Source organism: Eumetopias jubatus, unplaced genomic scaffold (assembly GCF_037043125.1).
Source record: "Eumetopias jubatus isolate StellerSeaLion01/CBP00866 unplaced genomic scaffold, mEumJub1_p1.0 scaffold_5, whole genome shotgun sequence".
NCBI lineage: Eukaryota > Metazoa > Chordata > Mammalia > Carnivora > Otariidae > Eumetopias > Eumetopias jubatus.
In genome coordinates, this window is record NW_028274811.1 from 73,222,190 (window position 1) to 73,236,910 (window position 14,721).

The window sequence follows — 14,721 nt, forward strand, 5'->3', positions numbered from 1 at the left end:
ATTTCGTCTGGTCTCAGGAATTCAGCTGAATAGGGATCAAACCATTCTGAACACCTACGAACTCAACAGGAGTCCGAAGAAGAGAGTAGCAACAACTCTCTGAACAGAGAAGCGACCACTTTCTGGAAGTAGGACGTGTGGAGAAGTGAATCCGAGGCGATATTTGGGAGGATAGACGGCGGGGGAGGGGGCCTCCGTCGGCCGCTTCTGGCAAGTGATAGAGCCGCGGAGCACAAAATCGGAACTTTTAGAAGCCGGCTCCACTGAGGGACGTTGCTCCAGTGGCTAAGCAGGGGGTGGAACCCTCGCGGGACAGTGTGGTCTCAGGACCCTCGGGGTCACAGAAAGACCGGGGGAGCCTGAGTGCGGCAGAGCTCGCAGGTATCGGAGCGGGGAAGCCGGGAGCAGAGACGGAGCCGAGGCGCGGGCTCTCAGCTCGGGGTTGCCATAAACTGTGATCTGTGGCCCAGTCAGGGCACTGCTCCTCCAGCAGGGACCCAACAAGTGGCAGAGCCGGGGAGACTCCCCTTCCTCCCCCGGGAGGAGCGGCGCGGGAACGCAACGCAGGGATCTGCTGGGTTTGGAGACTCCACACGGGGTCGGGTGCCAGAGATAGAAACGCTCGGTCACAGGCCGGGTGAGCACGGAGTGAGGCCGGAGACCGGGGAGACGGGAGTGACTGCTTTTCTCTGGGGGCGCACTGAGGAGCGGGGCCCCGAGTTCTCGGCTCCTCTGAGTGGAGATTGGGAGGCCACCATTTTCGCCCTGGTCCTCCAAAGCTGTACCAGAGCTTGCAGGGAACAAAAGCTCCTGAGAGCAAACCTGAGTAGCTTCCTTAGCCCAGACCGACAAGGGCGGGGCAATTCCGCCTCCGGCAAAGACATTTGGGAACCACGGCAACAGGCCCCTCCCCCAGAAGATCAGCACGAACAGCCAGCAAGCCAAGACCAAGTTTACCGATCAAGGAGAACGGGAGAACTCCAGTGCTAGGGGAATACTGCACATAGAATTCATGGCTTTTTTTTTTTTTACCATGATTCATTAAGTTTTCAAAGTTATTTTTTTAACTGTTTTTTTTTAATTTTTCTTTTTCCCTTTTTCAACCAACATCTTATCAATCCCTTTTTTTAAAAAAAACATTTTTTATTTTTCATTTTTAGAGTCATATTTTATCCCTTCATAGTAGTTACCCTTATTTTTGGCATATAAGTTGTTCTCTCTTTAAAATTCTTCTAACAGATCAAAATATACCCTAAATCACTAGTGTATGGCTTTGTTCTAGTCTCCTGCCTGATCACATTCTCTCTCTTTTTTTTTAATTTTCTTCTTTCTTTTTTCAAACAACTTCTTATCGTATCAATTCCTTTTATAAAATCTTTTATAATTTTCATCTTTATAGTCATCTTCCATCCCTTCAGTGTATCAACCCTTATTTTGTACATATATAAGTCTTTCTTCCTTTAAAATTTTAGGAGGCACTTTTTTCTAACAGACCAAAATACGCCCAAAATCTAGTGTGTGGCACTGATCTATGCACTAGCCTGATCATATTTGATCATATTCGGGTTTTTTTTGTATTGTTCTGTTTTTGTTTTTATCTTTTTCTTTTTGTTTTTTTCCTTCTTTCTTTCTTTTCTCTTTCTTTTTTCTTTCTTTCCCTTTCTTTTCCCCTGGTTTCAGGTCTTTTCTGATTTGTATAGAGTATATTTGCTGGGGACGTTGTTAACCTGTTAGCATTTTGTTCTCTCATTCATCTATTCTCCTCTGGACAAAATGACAAGACGAAAAAAAAATCACCTCAGCAAAAAGAACAAGAGGTAGTACCGTCAGCCAGGGACCTACTCAATACGGACATTAGTATGATGTCGGACCTAGAGTTCAGAATCATGACTTTAAAGATACTAGCTGGGCTTGAAAAAAGCGTGGAAGTTATTAGAGAAACCCTTTCTGGAGAAATAAAAGAACTAAAATCTAACCAAGTCAAAATCAAAAAGGCTATTAATGAGGTGCAATAAAAAATGGGGGCACTAACTGCTAGGATAAATGAGGCAGAAGAGAGAATCAGCAATATAGAAGACCAAATGATGGAAAATAAAGAGTCTGAGAAAAAGAGAGAGAAACAACTACAGGATCACGAGGGCAGAATTCAAGAGATAAGTGATACGATAAGATGAAACAACATTAGAATAATTGGGATCCCAGAAGAAGAAGAAAGAGAGAGAGGGGCAGAAGGTATATTGGAGCAAAGAATGGCAGAGAACTTCCCTAATGTGGGGAAGGAAACAGGCATCAAAATCCAGGAGGCACAGAGAACCCCTCTCAAAATCAATAATAATAGGTCAACACCCCGACATCTAATAGTAAAACTTACAAGTCTCAGAGACAAAGAGAAAATCCTGAAAGCAGCTCGGGAGAAGAGATATGTAACCTACAATGGTAGAAATATTAGATTGGCAACAGACCTATCCACAGAGACCTGGCAGGCCAGAAAGGACTGGCAAGATATCTTCAGAGCACTAAACGAGAAAAATATGCAGCCAAGAATACTATATCCAGCTAGGCTGTCATTGAAAATAGAAGGAGAGATCAAAAGCTTCCAGGACAAACAAGAACTAAAGGAATTTGCAAACACGAAACCAGCCCTCCAAGAAATATTGAAAGGGGTCCTCTAAGCAAAGAGAGAGCCTAAAAGCAGCATAGATCAGAACGGAACACAGACAATATACACTAACAGTCACCTTACAGGCAATACAATGGCACTAAATTCATACCTTTCAATAGTTACCCTGACTGTAAATGGGCTCAATGCCCCAATCAAAAGACACAGGCTATCGGATTGGATTAAAAAACAAGACCCATCGATATGCTGTCTGCAAGAGACTCATTTTAGACCCAAAGACACCCCCAGATTGAAAGTGAGGGGGTGGAAAACCATTTACCATGCTAATGGACACCAAAAGAAAGCTGGGGTGGCAATCCTTATATCAGACAAATTAGATTTTAAACCAAAGACTGTAATAAGAGATGAGGAAGGACACTAAATCCTACTTAAAGGGTCTATCCAACAAGAAGATCTAACAATTGTAAATATCTATGCCCCTAACATGGGAGCAGCCAATTATATAAGGCAATTAGTAACAAAATGGTAAAGGTCAATTACTATAACCAGACACAAAGCAATTATCCTTTTAACAACATTCACCCTCTCTAGGGTGAACCAAAAATGCCAAATCGTACAAACCTGCCAATAAAATCATCCCTTTTCCCAGCATCTTTGTCCCAGGCGGTGATATCAATAATCCCACCTTTCTCTTCATAGAGATGAAAATCAAATTGTTCCCTCCACTGAGGATTCAAAGTTTTTGGCATAATCTGGAAAACAAAAAAAGTAATCGTTGTTGCATAAATATCAGTCTTTTAAAAAAATTTAACTCGAGGCATTAAATCAAAATTAAGGTGCTATCTAGAAAAGCATGTGTGAGATTTGAACAAAAGCTTCCAGAAATGATGGAAATGAGTCATTAGATGTCTAGCATCCTTAATGCATATCATCTGAAGGAACTCTTGAGGATATGTCCTGAAAACCAAAGGGCACCCCTTTGTCATCTTGAATAAGAGATGAGACGTATGAATTATACAGAAAAGGCAAATAGTCTACAAGTGAAATAGCTCACTCAGATACTAGCATTTATTTTACATAACCGGTTAATGCACAAAGACATAACTCACAGTCTGTCATCTCATAACAAAGGGAGATGTGGATTCCCAGGTTTTTTTTTCCCCCTTACTCCCCGCACACATGGGAATTCTGAGCTGAATACATGAAGAAACCCCAGACAATGAAGTTCTATGGGAGCAGGAGGAAACAGTAAGTAACTTTGGGGTGGTCAGGCAAACATTTATGTTAGAATTAGAGCACTGATGTTTCATCCCCATTTTATATCTGGAGAAACTGAGACCTAGAGTTGAAGTGACTGACGTTTTAGTATCTAGACTCTAACTCGGGTCTTTGATTAGAGCCTCAGGTCTCTTTCCCCAAAACAACATGCCAAAATATGTTTGTGAATTAATATGAGTGTGTGTGTATAATCTCTATATTGCAAATACAAAAAAGGTATCTTTCTGGAAGTGCAATTTTGTAACTTTAAGTATTCAGAAAAGACATCTGGTAGAATCAAGCAATAGAGTGACCCATATTGATGTGCTTTGAAATTTCATTCACCATTGGGTTAAACAACATTCATATTTGTTTCCCTATTCTTTCTTTTTGGCAGGAGGGCATGGAGCGGCCTTTTCTCTTTTGAATGTATAAGGGACAGATCTTCAGATGTAAAGACTTCGAAAGCAATGAAGTATGTTACGTGCAAAGGTAATACAAATGAATCACAATTTTTAAAGTTCATAATCTGAAATTAATCAGCAATATATCATGAAAGAAAGAGCAAAGAGAGACACGTGTCCATAGCTGAGTTTCATATTTCATACCTAAAGAGCAGAACTATAAAAATAAGTAATGTTTTAAGTCTACCAGAACATGGAAATGATGTTAATTGATAAAGGACAAGATAGAAGTAGTTATAGGTACCTATTTTTGGAATCAGTAGTTTCTTTAAAATATGTTATTAAGTCCATGGCAGAAAAAAAAGATGGCACTAGAGGATCCTATGATAATTCAAATCTCTAATTACTGGGTTCAGATGCAACTTCTATGGTATTTTGGGGAATGGTCTGTCTTCCTTATTTGTCCATCAAGAGCCTAATTTTTCAGTTTCCTTTTTAAGGGCAGTCTTCCCTACATGATTTCCTTCAGGTCAGAAGTGACCTGAAGGTGACCTGCCCCCTCCATGTGGGCACTCAAGAAGGTAACCAATCAGCCTGTGAGCAGTTCTCACTGCCTACTAATGAATCAGCTCTGTGATATTTCTAACTACCTAGTTACTGATGAAAACTTCCTGTGCCAGAAGGAACCTAGGCAGGCTATTTATCAAAAGTTCTTGAAAATGATAATGTCAAAGTGAAGATATTCCCATCAAAGTAGAATGTGATTTTTAATACAAGACAGATATGAGGAGCTGTCCCAAGCGATGAATACTCGCTGTAGGAAGCTGACCATTTAAGAGGTTGTATTTGTTTTCATTGTGGTTTTTCGGTTTTTTAAAAGTTTTTATTTACTTGTTTAAGTAACCTCTACACCCAATGTGGGGCTCAAACTCACGACCCCAAGATTGAGAGTCACATGCTCTTCCAACTGAGCCAGACAGGCCCCCCAAAAAGGTTGTATTTGGATACAACACAGATAAGACATGTGCCACAAATAAACTATGACCACTATGACCTTTGCTAATTATTATTACTTCTAACTACTAATATAATTGTTATTATACAATATACTTATTACTGCTGCTAATCTTCTTTCTGCTACTACCATTTATTGAGTATTAATTATGGATGAGACAGTATTCCAAGCCCTTGACATGCATAACATATATTTATTCAGTCTTCTCAATAACATTATTAGGTAGGCATTATTATTTTTTTTATATATTTTTTAAAGAGTTATTTATTTGTCAGAGAGAGAGAGAGAGTACAAGCAGGGGGAATGGCAGGCAGAGGGAGAAGCAGGCTTCCCACTGAGCGGGGAGCCCGATGCAGGGCTCGATCCCAGGACTCTGAGATCATGACCTGAGCTGAAGGCAGACACTTAACAACTGAGCCACCCAGGCATCCCTAGGCATTATTTTAATTCTCATTTTTACAGATGGGGAAACTGGGGCATGGAGAGTCAGAGTAACCTGCCCCATGGCACACTGCTAGTATGGGCAGCAGGAATTTGGCCCTTTGTTTTCTTAAACAAATAAAGGAAAAATCTTGCAATCTGCATTGGTGTAAGTCAGTTGGGATAAAATGTTTCAGAGTAATGTACAAAGACTTTTGGTATCTTTACATGGTATATAAAATAATGCTATTTGTAGTGCTGATACCAGTACTAATTGTAATAATAATAGTAGCCAACACTGAGCATGTTATGCGCCAGTCATCAATTTAGGTTTGTTCCAGCTTTTTTTTAAAGATACGTTCAACTCCTGTTGAACTCCTTCTTGATGAAGAAGTTGAGACAGGAAAGTAGTTTACGCAAGGTCACACAGCACATTAAGTAAGAAATGCAACAGCACAGTTATTGGTCAGGTTTGCTGATCTGATGTTCGAAAGAAGTTCTGTTAAGCATTTAAAAAAGTATCTAGTGTTTTCATCTCCCAAAGCATGGCCATTAGCCAACCACTGCCTGCCAAACACTGACAGGAACACAAAAGAGATATGGTTACCTTGCTCTTATACTTCTGATGCCCAAGCCGGAACTTCACATAGGGGTCACTCAACCCATTTGAATCCATTGCCTTGAGGTCTCGTCCCTCAATCAACGTGATGCTGACTATTCCTCTCCAAAGCTGTGATTTTCTGTGTACGTCTGATAGACGTAAACTTTGGGTCTGAAACTTTTGGTAAAGGAAAGCAGAGTTAGCCTCTTGAGTTTTAAACCAAAATACCTCATTTGGCATTACCCTTTCTCCTGTTACGATTTTTTGAAAAGAAAAAAAAAATAGGTAGTTACAATTAAAAAAATAAACATAATTTACAGATTATTTATTAATTATAAAACCATCAATAAATGTGACATTATCATCTCATGATAAATTTAAGGTTGCTGTTTAAAAGAGGCAAATGCTTAAAGTCTAGTTTTCTAACTCTTAAAATCACAAGATGTGGATACTTTAAGAATATCAGAGAATATATACCTACGTCAAATATGTCAAATATGCCAGTGCCAAAATATGTAAAAAATAAATATTATAAATACCAAAGGCCTCATCCACACTGTGATATTTGATTTTTAATTAGTTATGGTTTTTGAAATCTCTTTTTCATGTTACCAGTTGGTTTTAGTAGTGGGTTTTAGTTGTAAGATTAGTTACGAGTTCTGTGCAGACAATTAAAAAACATCTTCATTGCTACGTTAGGAGACAACGGAGTTTCAGTGCACTAGAGAAGGTACTGTAGAACAGAAAACGAAATCAATATGCCCATCTGAGGTGTCTCGCTTATGCTGAAACTTGCATCACAAATTTTAAAAATTACATATGTGATTTACATTGGCGGGTATGTTTCTGAAATTACTTCTCATTCTAGTTCTTGAACATGTTCCTTCATGATTTTTATTATGCTCAATTCTAAGTCACAATATTCAAGCCAGTGAACAAAGTCACAATTTTTGAAAATTAGGAAGCCTACCAGAAATGGCTGTTTAATCTCTTTGAACTAAACAGCACATACAACAAATCAAAGTAGCTAAAATGTTAAAATCTTTTCAATTTGGATTCAGAACCAAGCAGTACTATATTGTCAAGCATGTTTTTTTTCACTTACAGTCATTTCATGAAGAAATTCAACATGTCTCTCCACCTCAAAGTACCCCATTTCTAAATTATAGATTAACTCTGCTTTCAGCCCAATTCCTTCAACATTAACATTATAAAGTTAGAGCCTATTTTGTATAACTCCCTCTTTCACTTTGAGTTCCTGCTTTTTTTCCTTACCACACTAACGCCATAGCCATTTTTATCTATCATTATGAAAAGTAATGCATTTCAGGTTGCTTTTATTAGGAAAATGATAACTACATTCTTCAAAAGGCAATACTTTTTATATTTGAACCTTTTAATGGAACTCTTTCTAAATCACATTATCTAGTTCCCTGCCTTGGTGATCCCCAAATTTTGAACAACATTGCCTGGGGGCTCTGCCTTATTAATAGCAACACAGGACTGCACCTACACACCCCATACCTCTGTGAGCTCCGAGAGCAGCGTTCAGATGTGTTCTGGGGTGCATTGGACTTTCACGGAGCACCTGTAACTTCCACGGGACTCCATGCCCCACTTCAGCTAGAGTCCCTCTGCTCTCATCTGTTTCACACATTGACTTTCTGCATTGGCTTTTGTTTGAACCAAGGATTTATCAGATTAAAAAGTTTATTGCACCAAGTGACCTTGAAGGGGTTCTAAGATTTCATGCTACTTATTAATATATAATGCAGCAATAGATAACAGTGTGTTTTTATTCATTTATTTTATCTATCTATCTATCTATCTAACCACTTCTGCTGCTCTTGAGATTGCCTCTAAATACCGACTCTAGAAAAACAGATTCTAAACTTTGGGTCTGAACGTTTTGTTAAGGAATGTGAGTGGCAAAGAAGGAAAGAAGAAAAATGAATTTTTGATAAGTAAGAAGAAATAATTATCTTAGCAAAGGCCAAGGAGTTAATAACAACCCATTTACATAGAGCTGTAGAATTTCAAAGTGCATGTGTGCGCATTATATCACTTGATTCCCACTAAAACCCTCTGAAGTAGGAAGACAAGGCCTGCTATTTCCATTTTAATGATGAGGAATTTGAGGCTTAGTGTGGTTTGGGCTAATAGATGTTGGATGTTTGACTAGAACCCAGTATTTCTGACCTTTATTCCTGAGCTTCTCCCACTATTGGTCTTTGGGGTAGAGACTCTCTCCTAGGTTTAAAAGTAATCATGATTTAAGTATAATGTTCCTAATGTTCGTATAATGTTCCAGGGAGGTGAGCTGTTATATTTGAAATGACATCCCAGTCTAGATTTTCCTGCACGGTAATATGTGAAATCACCTTCTACTTTTCTCTTGTAGGAGCACATACATTCATACTTACAAGACTTCAGCTTGTTGATGGACATACTTAATAACACTGTCTAGGCACTCTAGAAATAGAAGTCTCACAGGGCACTTAGTCACATTATATGTGGGTACAATCTAGGCTACGTGGCACCTTCAATTAGCAATGCTAAGTTAGCTTCTCGAATGGTACTAAGTCTGAAACCCTTCCTAGCTTGCCCCTCCTTTCGTTTCTCACATGAGAACAGGAACTTTACTTACAGGGTGGGAAGCAGAAAGAATGCTTTCCATGGGATCCTTTATGCTTTCATAGAAATAAAAGGAACTTCATGGAGGCTTTACCTAGTGCCATTCATTACAAAATTCTTTTCTATAACCTGGAAGAACGTTCCTAAAACGAGTTGGAAAGCCAAGGGAGAGGAAGAGGGATATTGCTTCATACAAACAGGGTTAATGAATGTGGGAATTAAGGTGAACTGCATAAAAGTTTAAAAGGAAAAAGGAGAGGGGGTCCCAAAGGCATACTAACCAGATACCATTTTAAAAGGAATTTTTCCATCTTCAATATTTTTATTTGTTAAAAATGGTACTTTTCTAAAAAGAAGCTCCATAAGGGGCACCTGGGTGGCTCAGTCAGTTAAATGTCTGCCTTCAGCTCAGATCATGATCCCACTGTCCTGGGAACCAGCCTCATGTTGGGCTCCCTGCTCAGCAGGAAGCCTGCTTCTCCCTCTGCCTCTGCCCCACCTTCAACTTGTGCTCTCTCTCTCTCTCAAATAAATAAATAAATAAATAAATAATCTTTTTTAAAAAAAGAAGCTCCATAATTCTTTTGTGATTTGATTAATGCATAGTCATGAAATAGATATTTAGTCTACGTATAAAGAATAGGAACTTGAAATAAAACTATAAGGTAAAGGGGGAAGATAGAAAGTTATACCACCAGGACTAGAAGAGACAATGACTTAACATAAGGACTCACTTGCATCTTTCTAGCAATTTCTGACTCTGACTTGGGCACGTAGCTTCTTCTCTGGGCCTCAGTTTTCTTCTCTCCCTCCTTTTTTTTTGCCTTTTTAAAGATTTTATTCCTTCATTTGTCAGAGAGAGAGAGAGAGACCACAGCAGGGAGAGCAGCAGGCAGAGGGAGAGGCTCCCCGCTGAGCAAGGAGCCCATGACCCTGGGATCATGACCTGAGCGGAAGGCAGATGTTTAACCAACTGAGACACTCAGGCATCCTGGGCCTCAGTTTTCTTACCTATGGTTCTCCAGACTGTACTCCAGAGCTCCAAAGTGTACTAACAGCACTATTCTGTGTGTGTGTGGGGGGGGTGGTAAAAGGAGGTTAAGGGTGTCTGTGGGTAGGGGGGCCTGAATAGAAAACAGTATATCCCATAAACAGAAAAGATTTAACCTGCTTAAGATAGCCATTTATCACTTTTATTAATTTCTTAAATCAAAGTTTCGGGGAGCTCGTTGAAGGGATGTGACAAATGGAATTCCACAACTACAAAAAAAAAATGAAACTTGGAAAACCACTAGCGTTAATGCTCTTCAAGATACTTGCTGAGTCACTTGCTGCTCTATTTAAAGTTTCCTCCCTCTGTATAGCAAAGTTCTCAAAGTGTGGGCCACAGACCAATGGCATCAGTGTCACCGGGGAGCTGGCTAGAAATACAAATTTTTTAGCCACGCTCCAGACCAACAGAATCAGAAGCTCTGGTTTACTCAGCCCTCACTCAAGGTCATTCTGATGCATGCTCAAGGGTGTGAACCCCTGCTTTAAAAGTTCTAAGGGTCATAGGCACTGGCCTTCTCCTATATTCTAATCACTATTATTAATTACTATAACTGTGAACATTATCCATTCTCTTGCATGGATACCATATATGCTAATTAAAGTCTTTCAGTCCTGATTCTAAATTTACTGATTAGGATAGCAGGTTGATCTGGATATTTGGAGAATTTAAAAGAGAGAAGCAGGAGCCTACTGCAAAGTTGTGTTACGTTCATTTATTTCTTTCCTTTAGCAGTTTTTTTTTTTTCTCATAGGATGTACTTAAATAACATATTAATTGAAGTATTGATAGTCAATCAAAAATTGCTTATTGAGCACCTAAACGGAAGGAGTGTTAGATCCAAGATATCCCTCAATAAAATTAACATATTAGAGCTGGGATTTAGTTATCTGAGATGTTTTCAATTATGTCCTTGAAACAGAATTCTGTTTGCGGAAAGAAATAGGAAGGAAGAAGAAAAAGGAAAAACAACCCGGCTTCGAAGGGAAGAACTGACACTGCAAAAGGAAGAAATAACCTTTGAAATTTTAAAGGAGTAATTCCCAAATTTTAGCAGGCAGTTTGTTGAGATCAATGGGCCTGACCGTCCTGGATGTGATTCGGTTCTCGTGTAGCAGAGCTACTCACATATTTCCAGCATGTGCCCCACGTGATCCTCACGCACACTGAAGTTTGACATCATTCTCGTAAGGAACATTCATCCAAGTTCAGACTTAATCAAGACTATCAAAACACTAGATATCAATACCAATTTGAAATTCTGAGGCAATTAGACAATGACCTGTATCGTTAGTAAGATTTTAGAATGGGTGAGTTGGCAACTTAAGGATATATTAGTTTATGCATATTATTACTTGAAAAGGAATTTAAGATTCAATTCCTATTCAAATGCATAAAAAAAGTTAGAATAGGGAATATGTTTTCAGAACAGTAAATTAGGCATGAGAATTCACAGCCCATGCAAGCTCAGAAGGAATAAACAAACTGAACGATCGAACTTACTTGTGCATTTTGGTCATAATTACTCTGAAGCTCTGCTCTGCAGAAGCCCAGGACAGGAAGAGCAGGCCTGCCGCACGTCTGGATGGAGATGAACGATCAGAACTGTACAGGAAAGCTTTGGGGGCACTATCGACACCTCATTTCAATCAGTGTTTAGCATTATTTTTCAGAAACACATTATTTGAAAAAAAAAAGTATCGGCTCCCCAAGTCACTGTCAGAAAATGTCTTCTAGCACAATGAAGATAAGTGCCAGTGCAATAATATCATTTCCGGCCACCATTTTCTTTAGTGGCATAATACCACAGTGGTCAAAAAGAAAAAAGAAGGACAGAGATTAAACAGTGATGGACCCCTGCTGGAGTGTTTCAGGTTTTCATTCATAAGCATGGTAGCGAAAAGAAATGTAGGAAGAGAAATCATGCAAAGAATCATTTCCCCAAGACTCTGCTTCAGAATATTTAGGATACTGTTTCCAATGTCAAAAAAGTGGTAAGGCCCCAGAAGAATACATATTACATGGATAGGCAACAACTATGATCACCTTAACTGCATCCCACATGCAAATCTTTTGTAATGATTAAAGAGATATCTCTAAAGAACAGAGAAATTTTGCCCCATGTGATCTGTCCCATTTTCTCTTTGTTGCCCTTGTGCCTAAGAAAGCAACAAAAAAGTTCCTTTGTTGCTAAGACCAAGAGCAGCAAGAGATGGATTCAGAAAGATGCAGCTGAACAAGAAATACTGGAAGGAAATTATCATGATAAGCCAAGAGTTTGTATCAAATGACTAGAGCATCTAGACAGTTTCCAAACAATAAAATTATCATGAGATGAGAACATCAACAGGGAGGGTTAGATTCAGCCAATTTGAAAGACAGGTTAGATGATACACTAAGAAATAAGCATGTATCGAGCCACTTTTAAGTGCTAGGGTTTTCATACTCCAGTGTTTTTCATAACAGGCATTTTTAAGGTAAAGAAACTGAGGCACAGGGATGATAAATACCCTACTCAAAGCCAAATGGTTAGTGACTAGCAAGGCTGAGATTTGAATCTGTGGTTGCTGATACCTAATTGATCATTTTACCCAGTATATCTCATGTTTAGAACAAAGCCTAAGAAGTTCATAATACAAAAACAAAAAGGGAAATAACGTGTACAGGATTTGTTGAAATACTTTGACTCCTGTTTAGACAAAATATATCCACGGGTATCAGTTATTGAGGAAGTCTAATCAGGGGCTTAGAGGAAGCAAAAGTAGGCAGGTGGTAATAACTCTAGCATATATTGTTCAGTAAAGCATAGGAGAGTTAAGTGTGCTCCATCATGAATTATCGTCTAGCATCTATTAATAAGGTGGTGAAGTTATAGAATTTCATAAGTAAATTGAGAACACGTCTATATTTCAATTCTGGTTATTAAAGCTTATTAATTCAATTCCTTGAAAAACCGGATCACTAATAGAAGGAGGTATCCTATTATTCTAGATCTTGATTAAAAAACAGATCAAAACCAAACCAATCTATCTAGATTTACCATGTGGCTAAAAAACACTCAGTCATATTAATCTTCTCCCTGATAGGTGCAAATAATCCTTGGCTTTTGTTATCTTGGATTTTATTACCTGTATACAACCTAATCCCTCCAAATGAGACCCAGACCCTGTGAAACTGGAGTGAAAGACATCAGTGTGTCTTTACAATAGCTGTGTGTGGAGTCAGCTCACCTCTCTTTTCAGCACAGAGGTGCACATGCTTTTATTTAATCAAATGATCCACGAGACACTACAAAGAAGGGATAATGATAGCCTAGAATGGCTGTTTTGTGCTGCAAAGCCTGGAGCATGGAGCAATTATTAGCTCAATCCCAGGCACAGGCATGGTCTATCTTTTCCTTTGCCTGCCGGGTTTATTCTAGTGAATTGCTCCTTGGTGATGAAGTCCAACAAGTAGATTTGTTCTACGGTCCATCCAGCCTCTCAAAGCAGTATTGCCTTTACAGAAAACCTTCCCAGGGCTTTGTCCAGCCTACTTTAAAGTGCCTCATGTAATAATAAGGCTTCGATCCCTTTTTTCTTAGAAGATGATTCGCAGCACTATAATCTTTAGAGAAACTCTCCTGGTTTTTATCCTTAAACTTCCTTTCTTATTTCTGTTGCTTCTTGAAACAACTTAAGGTGTCAAGAAGCTATTTATGTTTACTTCGGATGCTTTAACTACCATCTCTAAACTTAACTGTGGCCAAACAAAAGTTCTTACGCTTTTATGATGTTTGATCAAGTTATATACTGATAGAAAATCATCATATATGTTGTAATCTTATTGGTTTGCTCAAGTAATGTATTGGTTTCCACCAATGATGTAAAGAAATAACGAGTCCTGAGTTTGACTTACATTTTTTCTTTTGAGACTTTTAATTAAATGTTACAAATACATTGTTTTCTGAGGGTCTTACTTTCCTACCTAAAGGTATAAATAATACCTCCACTTTTCTTGGGTGTATGTCATACATGGTTGAGTTGTTCAGAACATAAGCACTTCAGCACAGGATAACATTCTTGTTTGATAGAACCAATACTTCTCCTTGCTCTGTAGCATCTTCCTTCAACCACACTTTGATTTGACCCTACCCTAAGATGGTGCTTTGACATAATTGCTAACCATTCTGTATTCTGTGCACTCTCTTGGGTCCATTTCATATTATGATCCATCTCTCCATTTCTATATGTGGTATCTTGGTATAGCCTAGCCTTCTCCATTTAAACAATCTTTTCTCTTTAATTCACTATAGTGTTCTCATAACATGGTTTGTTCAATTAACTCTCAGTCTTGAAAATCTAAATGTCTGGTCAATGGAGTTTTGTTATTCTTAATGGGAAGTTAAAAATCTTCAATGAAATTCTGACTTAGAGTAATTCAAATGGCTTCACATAATGTTTGTTGGCTTCATGAGAAACATGGTTAATTGCCATACCCCCTGCTTAATGTTTTGTGTCCTAAGCTATCATGTTTTGATGAATTATAAATGTCATATCTTTGGAAAATTAGAATATCTCTGTATCACTTCATTTTTTCTATTATTTTGCTCTCAAGAAAAGTAAGATCTACCAAGTAGCCTTGACATTTATTAAGCAAGTTCTCACCAGGATTCAGTTTCACATGGTGTAATTCAGTTGCTGTCTCCAGGACACATGTATTGATCCTTATAAATAAGCT

General features: G+C 38.6%; 1 protein-coding gene across 11 annotated transcripts in view; it reads right to left on the reverse strand.

Annotated features, from left to right (window-relative positions):
* Positions 1-14,721, reverse strand: part of MCTP1 (multiple C2 and transmembrane domain containing 1) — a 505,859-nt gene that overhangs the window by 197,396 nt on the left and 293,742 nt on the right. For 6 of the 11 annotated variants that reach the window (XM_088023389.1, XM_088023392.1, XM_088023390.1 and 3 more), the window contains 3 exons: positions 11,506-11,583; positions 6,324-6,494; positions 3,242-3,372 (listed from right to left, as the gene is read on the reverse strand). In XM_088023389.1, the coding sequence (XP_087879515.1) occupies positions 3,242-3,372; positions 6,324-6,494; positions 11,506-11,583 (380 nt within the window). The remainder of the gene's footprint in view (positions 1-3,241; positions 3,373-6,323; positions 6,495-11,505; positions 11,584-14,721) is intronic. The other 5 variants (XM_088023395.1, XM_088023396.1, XM_088023394.1 and 2 more) reach the window with 1 other exon arrangement.